General features: G+C 39.2%; 1 protein-coding gene across 4 annotated transcripts in view; it reads left to right on the forward strand.

Moving 5' to 3' along the window:
- The window catches only part of TTC39B (tetratricopeptide repeat domain 39B), a 125,768-nt gene that overhangs the window by 21,760 nt on the left and 86,009 nt on the right, over positions 1–17,999 (forward strand). For 3 of the 4 annotated variants that reach the window (XM_037018646.2, XM_073228483.1, XM_037018645.2), the window contains exon 2: positions 9,965–9,999. The exons of the other annotated variant lie outside the window; for it this stretch is intronic. In XM_037018646.2, the coding sequence (XP_036874541.1) occupies positions 9,965–9,999 (35 nt within the window). The remainder of the gene's footprint in view (positions 1–9,964; positions 10,000–17,999) is intronic. 4 annotated transcript variants of the gene reach the window in all.

Raw genomic sequence — 17,999 nt, forward strand, 5'->3', positions numbered from 1 at the left:
AATCTCATACATTCACTTTTTGTTTTTATATATGTTTCTTTACTCTATCTGATTATTTGCATATGGGTTTAATTTCATTTTTGTCCCAATAAATAACCAATTTCCTCAGCTTTTATTAATTAAATAATTAATTATTCTTTCTCCAGCTGAAAAGTTTAACTGAATCATAAAATAAATTTCTATCTGTACAGGAATCTGTATCTGTATTCTTTATCATGATATACACATATCATTCCTGTGTCAATTCCACAGTTTTAATTTGACAGGGAAAATCCTATACAAAGTTTTCCTTTCAGATAACTGTAGAACTGCTTGTGGGATTTTGTGGCATAATGCGTAGGAGCTCAGATTATAGAGTCAGATAGGCCTCTGTATAAACCATTTATTACCTCTAGGATGATAATTATACCTCGTTTAGAGAACTGCTATCCAGTTTATATGAAACAGTATGTTAAAATGCAAAGCATAATGGTTGGTGCATAAATCTGCTAAAAAATATTTTATATATCCTCATACTGACAGAAGGCTGATGTGTTCAGTAACAGTTTTACAGCTTATTAATCAGAACCACCTTTACACTGACTTAAGAAACAAGTGTGTACACACGCACATGAACAACATTTCTGTCCGCTGTGATTCTGAGGTGTACCTAAGTGCAGTTGTGCACTCCTGGATCCACTCACTTGTTTCTTCATTCATTCTTTCAAGTGCAGGTGCCATATGTAGGCACTGCTCTTGTTTGGTGCTTCTGGATATGCCTTATGGAACCTGCAGCTTGGAGGGAAGACAGACATGAAACAAATAACCACACACCTAATTTTGCAATAGAGATATGGTGTAAAGAGAAGTTAGAGTATCTCTATAGCTCTGGCTCAGTTTAATGGTCATTTTGTCAAATAGCTCAGTTTGTTGAATTTACAAGATGTGTTTCTCAAAAAGCTTTGAAAGTTTTAATGAAAAGGAATGTAGATCATAGATTCTGAAGTTGGATTTTGTGGGTTTGAATCCTGATTCTGTCTCTTAGATGCTTTGTGACCTTGGGCAAGTTGCTTAACCTTTCTGTGTCCCAGTTTAATCATTTGTAAACTGGGAATAATTCTCAGCCACTTCAGAGGGTTGTTCTGAAGAGCAAATGAGTTGAGTTGACATATGTGCAAGTGTGTAGAATAGTGCCTGGCACAGAAAGAGTGTCGTGAAAGTGTTAGCCATTATTATGACATCATCAGCATCCAAACTTTCAACACTTTGTATGGAAGTTTTTAATATTTACTTCTTTTCCAAATTCTTTCAAAAACCAGCTTTATTCAGGCATAGTTTACATGCAATAAAATGTACCCATGTTAAATGTACAGATTGTTTCATAAATGTATATGCCCATATAGCCACTACTGTATTCAAGATATTGAACATTTGCATCAGCCTCAAATGCATCAGTTCCCTGATACCCCTCTGCAGTTATTTCAAATTCTTTTTAATGCCTTGGCTTTACCAGAATTTTAGTATTTTTCTTTTACATGTTTAGAATTTTAAATTCTTTAACAAGTTTTTTTGTATGTGTTAATGTATATTCAATACAAGACACTGATTTATATCTGTTATAATTAATTCCTTCTGGCAGCCTCTCCTGTTAGTTTTGAGGAAGTTTCCATATTTAATTGCTTCTTGTTAGAAACCAAAATGTCAGCATTTCACTTATGATGGGATTAATTCCAGTAACTTCTAAAAAGTATAGAGTAGATTTCTCTGTATAAAGCAAATGTATAGGTAGGCATTTAGTTTCTTGCTGAGTGGGGAATGTTGGTGGGAGTAGAGAATTTAATCTTGATAGAAATGAACATATCCAGGTCTTGGTCTTTCTTGCCTTGGATTGCCCCAGAAGAACAGGTCACAGTTCTCAGCATCTTTGCTTTGCTGGCACCTATACTCATCAGGGGTAGATAACCTGAGAGGGAACGTATTGTCCCAGTGGTCCAGTATTTGTACATACAACTTTTCCCTGCAGTGGTAACAATGAAAGTAATAATTTAATGAGAGCTGAATACTAATTTAATTACTGAATACTTATATGGATCAGACACCTTGCTAAACCCCACATACATCTCATTTCATTCTTTCAAACCCACAAGTTTGGTATTATTGTTATTCCCATTTTACAATGATGAATATGAATCTTGGAGAAGCTAATAAGTTGCCCAAGGCCACAGATAATTAGCAATGTTGCAGAGTTTGGGACTCCACAGCCCACACTTAGCATTATTTCCCCCTTGAATTTAAAGCTTGAAGGTTGTGTTTTGGGTGAAGGATTCCACTACCTTATAGATATTTCATATGTGTTTCTTACTTTATCTTCATTATTTCCAGGGAGATACAGAAGGAAATCTGATGCTTTATCTATTTGTACAAAGATAGGCAAACCTTTCCTGTAAAAGGCCAGATGGCGAATATTTTTGGCTTTGTAGATCATAGGGTCTTACTTGCAACTGCTCAACTCTGTGATTGTAACAGAAAAGCAGCCATAGATAATACATAAATGATCAAGCATGGCAGTGTTCCAATAAAATCTTACTTACAATAACAGGCAGCAGGCTGGATTTGGCCTCTAGGTTGTAGTTTGCCCACCTCTGCTGTGGTGGACTGATCTCTTTGGGGACACCAGAGCATGTCAGCCAGAGGGAGGCAGAATCAGATTTTTCCTGCTGAGTGTTGTGCCCTATCCACTCCCAGCCTTCTGCAGGCCACTGCATACGGTACCCCTCACCTGCACCTTTGTGCGAGTAAAGTCCCAACGGTAATAGTGATAAAAACTAATGTTCTGTACTGGATTCTTTGTTCTATGTGCTTTTCACTTGTGTCATTTAATCTGTGGACAGCCTGGTGAGATGGAAGACTGAGGCACAAAGAAGAAAATAGCTTGCCCAAGGTCATAAAGCCTGTGAGTGGTGAAACTGGGATCTGAACCCACGTGAGCTCAAGGCCTTTTATCTCTCCCGCATTTGGGCTTTCTCAGTTTGAGGTCACCTTTGAAGCCTTACACTCCAGGAACTGCCTTTTCTGAGCACTCATATGAAGTGACAAGACTCTGTGGTCTCTTTTTAAGATATTCAAGCACTGGAGCCCAGCTACCCAGGGGATTGCTAAGTACCATTTTTCTGTTATAGTTGGGAAGTTTGAGGGCCAAGCAAGATGATGCAAGAGGTCTCTTTCTGTTTATGTTAGGCTGCATTGGAGATTTCTGCCATAAAGGCACTTTAATGAGAACAAAAGAGATTATTAGTGTCTGTTCTGTCAACATTTTGCTAGAAGCATACTTACATTATTTCAGTGAAACCTCTAATGCTGTAAATTCAGGGGTATTATTTCTGTTCCACAGATGGAAAAACTAAGGCTAAGCTATGGGATATTGGAGATGTTAATTAAATCTCTCTGAGTCTTAGTTTCCTTATTTGCACATAATGTCCTATTTCACAGGGTTGTTATAAAGAATAAAGGAGTTAATGCAAGTTAAGGATTTAGAGCAGTGCTTGGTGCTCAGTGGCATTTCTCTTAGTTAATATTAGTATCAGGACATATTAGTATTAGTAACAGCAGAGGTGAAATGCCAACTTTTTATGATTTTAAATTAGAAATAAGCACTGAAGTGTCTAATACAGTGCTTGTTAACAAATCGAATTTACGATTTGTATGCACAGGAAGAAGCTATAAGCTCTGTTCATTTTAATTTTAAAATACCTCCATTAGTAATGGTTCCAAAATTCAACATTTACAATGTTAAAACTCAGTCTCTTGGTTCTATGTGTTGCTGTTTGTTTTGTGTAAAATTATTCCCCTGCAAAAATGGTATGTCCTAGATGTTTCTCTGCTTACTATGGTTGGGTGGGATTGGCACTGGAGGACTGGAGTGTTTAAGTGATTGACAGATTCATTTTACAATCATAAAAATAGTAGCTAGGAATATGTACAGGGGAGTAAAATAATTTGCTCACTTATGTTAAACAAATTCAAAAATATGCAATTGTAAAAAGCTTACATTTTGCATACCTACTCTTAATTACACACCATCCGTCACTGTATGCATTTTGTGTTTGTTATGTACCCATTCCTCTATGAGGTTATATCCAAAGCCATGTATACTCTATTATAATGGCAATTTAAAGTATTACATACCAATTTTGACTGTACATGGTTTTCCTTTTAAGTACTGACCTTAGGACTTAATCCCTGCCATAGCTGTAACTCAACTCTGTATTTATAGTGCAATGCAGAAAGGGAAAACTCTTTTCCCCCTTCATAAAGTTAATTGTTTCATTTTTTTTAAACACACTAACAATCTATGTGTAATAGCAACTAAAGCGATGCTGCCTGATTTGGTTGTTAGTGAGAGTGACACCTGGTGGCTCCTTTTTCATTCTTACGGTTTCTCTGTGCTTGTCTAGAGGTGGTTAGAAATTCTGAAGAATCGTGTGAACTGCTTTGCTTGGTACTTAAAACACTAACTAGCTATCAAGAATCAAGTTAGTACCACTGTAATGGATCAGACTTTGAGAAGCCCAGCACTCCGCTGAGATGCAGTTCCTTTGAGGTCAGTCTGCCATTTTAGCATGTGGAATGCACAAACAGCTGCCTTATTGGGGAGGATTTCTGTTCAATTCAGAGAATTTAGGATTTTGAGTAAGGACTGGTATCTATGCCGGCACCTCTGCTTTGCCCATGAGGAGGCTGGAGGCCTGAGAGTTTTGAGTGTATTGGCCAAAGTCAGGCTGTGTTGCCCAAGGTTGCTGCGCCCCAGTTAGCTGAGGTCCCGGGCCCTGTGCCCATGTTATGTTTGTCATGCTGCCCATAAGTTATGTTTGTCACCATGATTAGGAAGGGTCTGGGTATTAAAGGGTATGATGCAAAGTCATTTTAAGATGGGAGAAGTAAAGGCAGTTAACATTTTTGACTATCTGTTTGCTGTAATATTCCCACATTCAGCCTCTTTTTTTCTCTTCCAAAAGAGGCTGCAGAATCTTTATTTAGGGTGAAAGAATTATCAGAAAGTACAGTGAGGGATCCTAGCTCTGTCTCTGTGAGTGTACAGATTCATCCCATGTCTGAAAATTTAGTATGCTATGGAGTATTTATTGATTCTGTTTTTAGCCTGACCCGTTATATGCATCATCTCACTAGCATCCTTACAACAGTCTGGAGAAGGGGCTGGAATCCCCATCAGGAAGTGGAGGAGTGAAAGGCTGAGAACTGCCCAGGGTCAGGGGTAGAGCCAAGATTCAGACCAGACAGGTCTAAAGATAATTTCCAGACCTATATTTATGTTTTCCACTGTACTACATTGGAATTGTACTGCATTGCCATTTCGATGTTTGAGTGAAAAGCATTGAATAAAATCTGATACACTGACATGTCACACTTGTTCATTAAAAATGTGCTCAATTTATATTTGTGCTCAAAGTAATCCTTCCTAGTGAAATGACTATTACTCCATATCCCAATTTAACTATCAGACCTGTGATATTTGTTAAATATAAAGCTTAAGAAAAAAAAGAACTTGTGAGGTAAGAGTCCCTGGCATGAGAGCAACTAGAAAACTATATTAATTTTATGCTTGGAGAATGTGTGAAGTTATTTTCAATCTCAAATGATAAATGTTTAAAATAAAAATTTCTAAGGAACAACTTTTTTTCTTGTGGCAGCTGATTTTACTATTTGTATTACTAAAAATCTAAAAAACTCAACTTTTGAATAATATTTGAAAACCTCCATTTTTTAATACGTGTGCCACAAAGATTTCACAAACTCTGTGTTATGTTCGTTTTTTCTTTTTTGTCTGCTCTATTTGAAAATTATGTTCATACTCTGATCTTTTTAAACCTTGGGAAGGTCACATTTTGTGCACTGCAGGGGCCAGGAGGCAACTTGGAGGGTGAATGGTCTCTAGTATATGGGTGCCAATTGCTTTCCTTCCCTTTCTTTGATTAAGAGCTCTGTGGGTCAGTTAAGGTTTCAGAGAGAACTTGCTTTGATGTTAATCCTTCACAGGGAGGCATGTATGGCGTTGGCACTCTGCAGACGCAGTAACGGGGATGCTGAGGCTGAGTTTTACATTTGACTTCAGAGGGTTTCAATGATGCTCCCTTATACAGTATGAAATTTAAAAAAATGTAGATTGCATATAAGTGTGACTGGTGCTAGCCCTCAGGATCCAGTTGGGGAGTTCAAAAGCTCCAGAAGGCATGGGCTTCTTTTTGAGCTTGTCAAATAGATTACACAGAAATGGATAGTAGATAAGAGCAGAACAAAAAATTATTCCTGATAGATGAGCTCAGGGCACATATATTTAAAAAAAAGGTTCTTTAACCTTTTTTTCCCCCTAAAAGTCACTTCATGGATACACAACAAAATTGCATTTTAATTCTGACTTGGAAAAAATACTTTAGTGAAGTTACAGTGGGAAATGATGTCATTGAAACTTATGATTTTTCACACGATTCATTTAATTAGCAGTGTGCCCTCTCTTTTTACATGTGAAAAGATCTACATTCACTATTTGAGAAATCCTCCTGGTATGTCACTATGATAAATGGCAAAGTATAAAATCTGATGTCAATCTAGTTTCGTGTTTCGAACATCTTTATTTGCCAGGGGTGAATGTCATGCCGAGGAGTGTTTGCAGTCTTAGGAGCCTGTTACCCGTGGCTATTAACCCCTCCCCCAGTCACAGGGGAGCCTGGGGCATCCTCTTCATGTTCCATCTCCCTGGGAATTTTCTGGCTGTGCCCCAGGGCCAGGTGTAGAATCTGTGATGCATCAGCATTCTCAGCAGTTCTAGGGTTCTCGAGTCCCTGGTACCAAACACACAGCTTCTTTGGCCAACAGAATGGAATGTTGGGTGAAACTCTAGAGAGGAGGGCCTGTTGCTGTGGGGTCGCAGGTGCTTTTCACCAGGGAGGAAGGTGTCTAGAGTCCCATCAAATCTTGTCATTACCTTCTAAACAACAGTTAAGTGAGAACATGGTAGCCTCAGGTCACAGCCCCAGGAAGCCATCCATATGACAGAGGGAAAATGGAGGCAGAGGAAGGGGGTAAGGAGGAGGTAAAGAGAGAGAGAGAGAGGCCCTAGAGAGGTGACTCGACTCTCTGGATCTGTAGTACCTAGTTTTAGTTTGTCATGTTCCTTCTGACATCCTCTTCCTTGGAGCACTATGTGCCCCATTTCCCTTTTCATACCACAAAGTAAGTAAAATTCAGATGGGGAGGCCTGAAAAGTTTGTAAATCTTTGTTCTCTTTGGAAATTACAGAGTATTTAAATTACTGCTGTTAATAGCTTATTTGTTAACTTTATTCGTTGTCTCTCCCCTCTAGGAATAAAAACAATGTAAATGTTTTCATCATTAGTGCCTTCACTATTTAAGATTCTAAAACATTTAATAAGAACTTGCGGTCACTTCAATACACCTGCTTGCATTTTCAATCCTCAGAATGTGACAAAGTTAACAGATTAAGATGAGAATTGTTTAGAAAAGCCTTAGTATTGATGTAGCCCCCCTGCCCTTTGCTCACTTCTGCATCTGTTTCTGCGCTCAGGGTCCTCTGTCCACCAGGGAGCAGGCCCTGGAGTGCTAGCCTCGCATCCGGAAGGTCCTCCAGGGAATCTTTCACGTAACAGGGTTAGCTCCTTTACTAAACTGCAAAATGAAACTGCTCAAGACAAGGGTACTCAGCCAGTCAGTCAGCCAAAAATTATTTGCTAAGAGTTTATTAAGTGCGAAGTACTGTGCTGGGTTATAAAGTGGGTTCAAAAGAGGTGTGATGGCCCTTGACTCCAGCCAGGGAATCAGATAGGCTCTTGAAAAAGTCAGAGACCATTTTGAGGCAGTGTATGATCAGGCACGAGGTGTGGCTCAAGCAGACACTTATTATGCTCTGGCCGAGGGCAGTGGCCCCTTAAGGTTGGCTAGCATTGGAATGGGGGAGGCAAATATAGAGCTGGCACACGGGGACTTCAACGCTGAGGCTGTCCTCTGACCACCCTGTATTTGTCAGCAGCATGTGCTTTCCTGTCCTACTTTCATTAAATAGGAAAGATCTGGGCGCTTCTCTGACTCCTGTGTTTCAACTGGAGTCCACAGCTGCTGGCATTATAACCGTGTGCTGGCATGTGTGACACTGGGCTGTGACTCAGAATGACAAAAATCTGTTCATACCAAGAGCTTCTTCAGACTTTTGATTTGGAAAAAGGAGTCTTTTTCTAGTTAGGAATTTTTATAGAGACCAGAGAATCAGCTTTTTTACTTTTTTGGCTTAAGTTCACGTGAGAGAGTGAAGTGAGGAGCAGACGAAACGGCCCTTGATACTCCCTCTCTCCCTAGCAGAGGACCGTATTAACGTAGATTAACTGGTCAGAGATCCCAGATTCTAAGCTCAGTTCTGCCACTATATACAACCTTTTTTTTAGTATTTAGTATTATTGTTTTCCTTTCCTGCCGAAATGCAGAATCCAGTATACTCTAATCATTGTTCAGCAGTAATTATTACACAAAGGGAGAAATTCTGCTGCCACTTTCCTCATTTCTGTATCATAGCTCTAAATGAGGTAGTGATCATTGCCTTGCCAGACCACACTCAGTTTACTCATTCATTAGGCAACGTCTCTGCCAAACCCTGGCAATTTTTCTGTAAACATGGTAAGAACCTGTCCTGATGGATACAGATTGTAACCAAGTAAACAAGATGATCAGAGGTTACAATAAGCATTATTGTATGAATGAAGTAAATCAGATGATAAGAAACTGTAAGTAAACTGCTATTCGTAGTAGTTTTAATTAGGGTTCTCAGAGGCAGTCTCTGAAAGGAGGCCACTTCCTGAGCTGAAAGCTGAAGGATGAGAATGAGTCAGCCATGGGAAGGGTTGAGTGACGAGCATTCTAGAAAAGAGAGAACACTGCAGAGAGGTGTGGGATGAGTTTGGCTTGTTAAAAAGCAGACAGGCGTGTGCCAGAAGTGGAGTGAGCAAGGGGGTGGGTGGGTGGAGAGATGATCCAAGGCTGGCAGAGCCATTTCAGACTTTGAAGAGCATGGAAAGGAGTTTGGTTGGGTCCATTTTAAAAGCAATGGAGAGCTCTTAAAGAGGTCTAAAGCACTGGAATGGAATGGGCTTGTTAAAAGAAGAGAAAGTAAAGAATACCTACAGCTGTTGTGTGAAGGACTGGATGGAGGGTGTTGAGTGGGAGTATGGAGACCAGAGAGTCCTGGTGCTTGGTCTATGGTGATGTTGGTGGGGATGTAGGGAGCAGGGTGCTGTGAAGATCAGACTATGTGATGATAGGTCCCAAATACCTGGACGAGAGCAGCCTGGATTTTATTTTTGCAGCTCTGTGTATATGTGAGTTTGAGAGTGAGTGTATGACTGTGGGTTTATGAGTGTGAGTCAGTGTGTATGAGTGTGGTGTGTGTGTGGATTCGTGAGTGCATATGAAGGTGTGTGTGCGTATTGTTTTTTTTCCTGTTGGAGCCTTTGAACAGGCCAGCGGCATGAAGGAAAGGGCTGTTTTGGTAGGGATTAAATGGGGAGGAGAGGGTGGTTGTAGGAAGACTAGGAGGGCAGTGAGGTTAGATGTGAAATGAAGGCCCAGAGGATGACTGCGTGGCTGCCATGGAGAAAGCAGAGTAGACGGGCAAGTGCTGTTTTTTGTTTTGCTCCGTATCTGGGATGAATGAGACTGAGGAATGAAAATTAAAGAAATCACTCTCTTTTCAAATTAGCCCTGTTTGATTGGTAGCTAGGTATTTTACCAGCCTCAATTAAAAAAACAAAGAAACTTCACTTAAATTTATAAGCTTGATTTCTCAGAAAGACATCCCATTAGTGAGAGCTGAGGATTCCGCTGTATCCCCGAACTGCCCCCGCCTGCACACACACACTTGTTTTCTTGATTGTCGAGAAACTCATTGTATTTTTTGTTCCCCCAGGACATCTTTGAAGATGCCTTGGAAACCATCTCGATGTAAGTAGTAATGTAATAAAGTATGTAGTGAAGAAACACTGATGGTTCTTGTATAAATGTTAATATTTCATTTTTATTTTTTGAGAGTAGTAACTGCCATCAGAAACAAGTCACTCCTCTGTAATTCAAGATTCAGAATGTGATTATGCCTAAGAAAGGATCAATCTAAAGTTACTATCAAATATATTTTTGAGTATTATTTCTTGTAACATTATTTGAACTAAAATAAAAGAAAGAAATCTTTTCCAACAAGTTAAATATTATAGCTGAACCTTTTACATCGTGTCCATACTTACTAACATGGTTAGCCACATATTGCAGATTTTTGCTTTGCACTTAATTTTTTATTTTGGTTTGCACTTAATTTTGTTATAAGCATTTCCTATAAGCCCACAGAGTTTTTAAAATGATTTTAATGACATCATATTAGCTCAAGTAGAACACAATAATTACTTATTCATTTCCCCATTGTTAGACATTTAGGCTGTTCCTGGATTAAAATTTAAACCTAAGTAATAAATATTTTCATGTGTATAACTTTGTCCTATTTTTGAAATATCTCAGTTATCTGTGAATTAACTTCACAGATGTAAGGCTACTGTTTAAAAGGGATGAATGTTTTTATTGCTCTTTATTTGCTTTATCTCAGATGGCCTTTCTGTAGTAGCTTGGGCTGCCATAAGAAAATAACACAGACTAGGTGGCTTAATCAACAGAAATTGATTTTCTCATAGATTTGGAGGCTGGAAGTCCAAGATCAGGGTGCCAGCAGGTCAGGTTCTGGTGAGAGCACTCCTCACTTGCACATGGGGCTGTCTTCTCACTGTGTGTTCACATGGCTGAGAGAGGGGAGAGGCAGAGGCAGAGAGGAGGAGGGATGGAGGAGGGGAACAGAGGAAGAGAGGGGAGGGGAGGGAGGGAGGGAGGGAGAGAGTATGCAAACGCCCTGATGTCTCTTCTTTTATAAAGGCACTAAGCCTGTCATGAGGGCGCTACTTTCTGGACCTCATCTAAACCTCATCCCTAAGGCCGCATCCCAAAATACCATCACATTGGAGGTTAGGGCTTTAACGTGCAAATTTTAGGGGGGATACAGTTCAGTCTGTAGCACTTTGAAAAGAGTTTTATCACTTTGTTTGGTTACCAATGCTGTGTAAATGAATTGGTTTTAAATGTAGCATCACCATCACTGGCTGTTATTTGAAACACTTTTTCTACTTAAATGTCACCTAATTGTTTCAGTGTTTTAAATTTTTTCTTCATTATCATTGTTACATTGCATTTTCTTTTATATGAATTGTAGTCTTGCCTGTTTAACTTTTTTCTCGATGTTTGTCTTACATACATATGAACTTAAAATACATATACACTTTAATCTGTTGTCATATTTGTTACATATCTCCCCCAATTGCTATTCTTTGTACAAATTTTTGTATCATCCAAAAGTTTTAATGTTTATGTTGTTGACTTTTTTTTATGTGATTAAAAAAAAAACTTAACTGTGTAGGATTAAAAACATAACCTTTTTATTTTGGATCACTTTCAGATTTATGAAATTATTACAAAGATAGAGAGTTCCTGTATAACCCACACTGGTTTTCCCTATTACATTAGCATGGTACATTTGTCACAATTAATAACCCAGTATGGATGCATTATTATTAACCAAAGTCCATACTTTATTCAGTGTCTTTACTTTTTACCCAATATCCCTTTTCTGTTCTAGTATCATTTATGAGGATTCCACCTTGCATTCAGCCATCACGCCTCCTTAGATTTCTCTTGGTTGTGACTGTGACTCAGACTTACCTTTCTTTTTTTGACCTTGACAGTTTTGAGCAGTACTGGTCAGTTATTCTGTGGAACGTCCTTCAGTTGGGACTTGTGTTTTTTTCTCATAATTGAACTGAGATCATATGGTTTGGGGAGAACAAACACAGATGTGAAGTGCCTTTCTCATTACATCCTATCAAAGGCACATGTTCTCAACTGGCTCACTACTGTAGAGGTTCAGCTCCATCACCTCTCTTGACTTGGTGTTTGTCATGTTACTCCAATGTCAAATTACTTTTTTTTCATCTTCCTTTTTTTCATACTGTGCTCTTTGGAAGATAATCTGTTTATGTGATTTGAAAAAAAAACGTCTCTTTTAAGGTGAGCATGTTGTCTGCCATCCAGAAATCTTAGAATTATTTAACTCTGCCGCTGCCCCACTCTGGGTGGGAGGAACTGAGTTTGGGCTATAATGGGAGACTGCAGTCCAGGAGGTAGGGAAGGATTGGGCTGTAGGGCTGGTAATTCGAGTTCACCAGTGGAGGCACTGCTGGTCCCAGTGGGAAGCTAGCATCTCAGATGCACATCAGAAAGGTGCTCAGGCCTAAGGATGAAAACAGGTCAGACTGACGTAGTTGAGGAGACCATTGGGCAGCACACATTATCGCTTGTGTTTCTCTGAACTTTGACTGGCTGCACTATACTGGCAGTGCCTTTACTTTTGGGCCTGAAAGGCACTGTCAGCAATTTCTAACATCTCATTTTTTTTTAAGGTATTATTGATATACAATCTAATGCTCAGGTTTCACATGAGCAACATTGTGGTTACTACATTCTCTCCTATTATCAAGTTTCCACCACATACCACATTACTAACATCTCTTGGTTTAAAAAAAAACAAATAATAGGGAAACCAAAAAACAAAACACCTTGAATTTGGCATCTGGTTTCCAGTTTCTAATATAAGGAGCTTGGAAGTTGTTACTCTGTCCTAACAAGTAAAAACCAAACAGACTGAAAAAAAAATCCACAATGTTTTAAGTCCATGAAAAAGGGGAGGATGCAGGGCAAACTGTTGCCCCAAGAGTAGGGAAAAAGACAAGTTTATTCTACTGTCAGTGGCATTACCATTTTTCTTACCATGAAAACAATTGTTCTTTAATGCTACTGCACTTTCTAATGATCTAACATTTTCTATTCATTGCCCTTTAGCCTCTTTTTGGCTGTATTTATCTCCTGTTGCCAGCATTTTCTTCTTCTAATTTTAACTTACCTCTCCTGCTCAGTTTAGCAAATCCAAAGGTTTACCCCTTCTAGAATGGTATCTTGTTCTTTTCGGTTTCTGGTGTGCATTACTTCTTGTGTCCCTTAAGAACGTCTCTTTAAAAAGTTTTGTGTTTCCTTTTCAGTGTTGCCAAAATGTCCCTGGTACATGCATCTCTCACCTTGGTTGTAGTAACAGATTATAGTAACACATCTCCTAATAGAGAACTTCACCCATTTGAAATGTGGCCCTGCCAGAAAGGGCAGCCAAAGTAGATATTGGGCTATAGGCTTTAAAAAATCTTACCCTTTACTTGTAGTTGAGGCCTTCATCCAGAGTCTATTTACAGTTAAATTTGACTGATTCTAATAAACTTCGCTTTTTTGGCATAATTTTTCCAGAGTTCTGGAAGATATTGCAAGGGGATAGTTTCAGAGGCTAGTTTTTGGATAGTGACAAAAAAATGGCAGTGAAAGAAGAAACAAGATATGGTATCCGGTCCTAGAACTCCACTGCACCACAGCGCGGCTTTACTTTGTTTAGGTGTGTGCAGCTAGAGGCACCGGCCTGGAGTGACAAGCCTTTTTCAGCCTTGACAGGCAGACTTGAGTTCCCCTTGCAGCCTCCATTTACTGTCTGGGAGGCCAGGGACCATTTTCTCTGCTTCAGTTTCTTCATCCTCTGATAGATTTACTGGGAAGATAAAATGAAATTTAATTGAAATGTTATTGTATGAGTGAAGCACTTAGTAGGTGCTCAGTAAATATTGGCACTTCATTGCTCCCTGACTGACCCTGGTTGCTGTCAGTTTCCACTGAGAAAGTCATGTTCATAATGCTGTCTCTGAGACATTGGAAAAAGGTTAAATTATTTCTAGTATATTCCATATCAGAAGGCAGAGATGTGTGTTGCATATGTTAAGAAAATTTCAGAATGACTAGAAATGTTTTGAAAAAACTTTTTGAAAGTTAGAATGTGTGTCTCCCTTGGACAGTTCCTTTCATTTCCCCAACACAGAATGTGGTGGTCCTGTACTTAGGGTGTCTGCATTACTGACCCTTTTTGAAATGAAAAATATTGCAGAAGTAATCTGTTATTCATTATTTTCTTTTAAAAAAATTGTGTTTATTTTCCCTCTGATTATAAATACATGTTAATCATAAATCTTCAATTATTTTTGTGTGTGAACTTTGTCCTTATTTCAGTTTGTTACTGTTTTTCTTGTTTCCTTTTCTATTTGTGATGCCACAGCAAACCTTTTGTGATCCATTAACTGTTACACTCAGTAGAGCTCTTTTTCCTTACCTTGCCTGAATCACACAGTTGGTTTTATGTTGCGAGTACAGATAGCAACGCTTCAACCTCTGTGTAGCAAGATATGGTCCCCTTGCCAACCTGATGATTAATTTCTTCCTGTGAATGTTTTCTCCCGAATTTCAAATGAAAAAATGTCAGCTAACAGATGGAGGCCTTAAACTATTTCCACAACAGAAAATGATTTCCTGTTCTCCCTTTTTGCTTAATGGATTTACTACCACAGACGTAGGTTTTCCGACTTCTGAGTCTTTGTGGTAACAACTGTATTATTTTAACTGACTATTTTGGAAAGTTGCTAGGTTTACAAGCTGGGAGATCACTCCAACATCTCCACCATTTAGAACTGGAGTGAAAAAGAGAGGTTTTCTTTATTTTTAAAACACAGGGACATATCGGATAAATATTTTTAAAAAATAAAAATTGTTTATGAACTTTCTGGCCTGCTTGTCATAAGGAGGCAAGTTTTAGGGAGGAATTAATTAGACCCATCTCATGATCTATAGAAATTTGCCAGATTAGCTGTACTGTAATGTCCTGCTTCCTGTTTAACGGTTCCATGCTGGCGTGTGTTTCTTGGTGCTCTGATGATTGGGTATCCTGCTTTCCCAGTGTTTGGGCACAGCTGCCATCCCTGACAGTATAGGAGTGGGTATAAAAAAAGTCTGTTTTTAAATGAGCTGTGATATGACACATGAATAATAAGTAAAATATTTCAGGGTTCTAAAAGAGAGCTGTCTTCTGGTTGACAAATAGGAGCCTGGCGTTGGTTTTGGGTTTTGAGGGACCCAGGGTTACCTGGGGTATCTGTAGTCCTTGGCCTCACTGCGTGGAGAGAGTAGACTAACCACTTGGAATCATTGTGACGTGGTAGTGTTTTCAATTAACCTCTTTCTCATAAGAACCACAGTGGGCAGTGGGACAAAAAGCTTATTAACGGAGGGTGGGGGGAGTGCCTGGTTGGGTTCTCGTAATTAAGATTTTTCCTTTTTATGGTAGTTTAGAGAAGTCGGAGGAGATAGATCAAATTTATGTTCAAAGACTGTTAGAACAGTAGCAGGTTTAATATATGTTCTCAGCAGTGACCTCATATTCAGGTTTAATATGTTCTCAGCAGTGACCTCTTATATTCTGTCACATCTTATTAAATTTTTTAATTTATCCTTACCTAGAAACTTGCATGTGTTTATGTGTCTCGAATCCTCAGGCAATGGGAATGCTATAAGGATGAGTGTGTTTTTGTGCAAGAACTACTTTGAATCTGTCCTTACCTCTAGAAGTTGAAATAGGCATTTTTAGCCAGGTGGTCAGCAGATTGTAATGGAAATAAAAATATTTTGTAGCGTATCATTTCTCATGTTTTTCCTTCCTCACACATTGTCTTTTGAACCCTATATTGTAGCTTAGCATGAGATAGAGCTTTTAAGGCTATTTTGTTTCCTCATCAGGTTAGATCAATTAATTGATATTTGACTACAAAGAGGAAGTACAAGTGTTCATAGCTTGAGGGAGAGCTGCTTAGTGACCCTTTGGTCCAACTGTCTCATCCTACCAGGGAGGCCCAGCAGAGGTGAAAGACTAGGTGCTGGTGGCAAAATGAATGACCACTGAACCTCTATGGGCAGGAGCCTGTCTGACTGTCACTCAGCTGTGGGTAGCGACAGCTAAGCTAGTCTGACAGCCAGAGGGATGCAACTCCCAGTGCTGAGTTGCCCGCCTCTTCCATCAGTGACCCTCTGGACACAGCAACTCTCTGTGCTGCTCTTCCTGGAACTATTTTGATAGTAGTAATGGGAAATAGGTCCAATCATTGCTTCTTTGATCACCTGCTTGGAAGTTTCACATGTCGGAAACTGAATTCCTGATAGCCAGCTCCCTTGTGCATCTGAAACCTTTCCTCTCCCTGTCTTCTCTGTCTCTACCCCCTTGCTCAAGCCAGATGCTTGGGAGACACCTTTGATTCCTTTCCTTTCCTTTACCTTTCATGGTACCTTGTCTCATGATTTCTGCCTCCAAATTGTGTTTCCCATCTGTGCACTTTTCTCTGTCTCTTCTCTCTTACATCAGCTCAAGATGCTCCCAGGTTTTGCCTGGATTACTTTAAGGGCTGCCTGCTGTGTTTTCTTGCTTCCTCTGTTCTGCCTCCTTTCACCTTTCCACGCACATCCCACTCATTTCCACACAGCAGCCAAAGTTATTTTAAACTGAATTTTATTTAAAATGAGTTTTCATGTGAAAAGTTTCAAACATATTCAAACAGTAGAGAGGAGAGTGGACTGAACTCTTCTTATCACTTACCTTCAGCAGTTGTCATCTTAGGGCCGATCTTATTTTACCTATAATCCACCCCTGGGTTACTTGGAATCATATCCTAGATGTTATAATTTATTTCTACCCCTAAAAAATTACAATATGTACTTCCTAAAAACAAAGACCTTCTCTTATACAACTGCCATTCAGATGTTAAGGTCAAGAAATCAACATTGATACAGATCTCTTATCTAATCTGTATGCCTCAGATGGCACCGTTTTATCTGTAATTTAGTACACAAATACAAAAGGGCTCTTTTTTAGAAACATCATGAAACTGTTATCCCATCTAAAACATTAACGATACTCATCAGATATCCTGTCAGTGTTCACATTTCCCTACCTGTCTCATAATTTATTTTTTAACAGCATGTTTGTTTGAATCAGGACACAGTGATCCTTTTAGATTTTAAATTGTACGATGTCACTCCCTTGCTTAAATCTGTCTATAAGTTTGCATGCCTCTGAGGGTGGAGACCCCAATCTACCTTGGTCCATAGACTTGCGGTGGTCAGGCCCCCACAAAGTGCTTCCACTTCGTGTACAGCATCTCCACCTCATTCACTGCCCAATGGCTCTTTCGGTTTTTTGATGGGCAAGCCCTTTGCTGCTCTAGATTTGAGCATGGTGGTATCTCTGACTGGAGTGACGTCCTCGCATTCTTTCCAGGGCTTCTTCCTGGTCATCCTCAGCTGTCAGCTTCTATGTCCTCTGCTCTTAATGACTCCATGTAAATAGGTTACTCCTCACCCATTTGTTTATCTTCTTTATCCAACCACCATTTATTGAGAACTTACTAAGTACAGAGCACAATGATAATTGCTATGGTTGTTCAAAGGGAGTGTGAGTTAAAGGATATTTTAGGATGAATACTTTTTATTTTAATGATTACAGCTGGTGGTGTTAATCAACCCCAATACATACATAATTAAGTAATAGCCAGTTGTTTGGGCACAGTGAACACTATCCAGGGGTCTCCTTTGCCATTTCTCAATCATGGGCTGACTCACCTTTTGTCAGAAGTTTATGTAAATGAGCTGTCAGACTCTTAGTGGATATAGTGAGCTTCACTGCCTTTTTTGTTAGCTTTTCTTCATCTTTTATCTGCCTGGTTTTCTGATACTTTTATCCATCTCATTAAAGATAATAACAACCTAAATTGAATAAAACATGCCCAAAGGAGATACTTCAGTGCTTTGCACTAGGAACATTTAAGAATAATGTATAGTTCAATATCATATATCACCCTTGTTTAATAAATAGTCTGAAGACGTAGCCACTAACAAATCTGAAGAACTCTGAAATTACCTAAAACTGAAGAGATATTAGGGGATTTGTG

Source organism: Manis javanica, chromosome 2 (genome assembly GCF_040802235.1).
Source record: "Manis javanica isolate MJ-LG chromosome 2, MJ_LKY, whole genome shotgun sequence".
Lineage (NCBI taxonomy): Eukaryota > Metazoa > Chordata > Mammalia > Pholidota > Manidae > Manis > Manis javanica.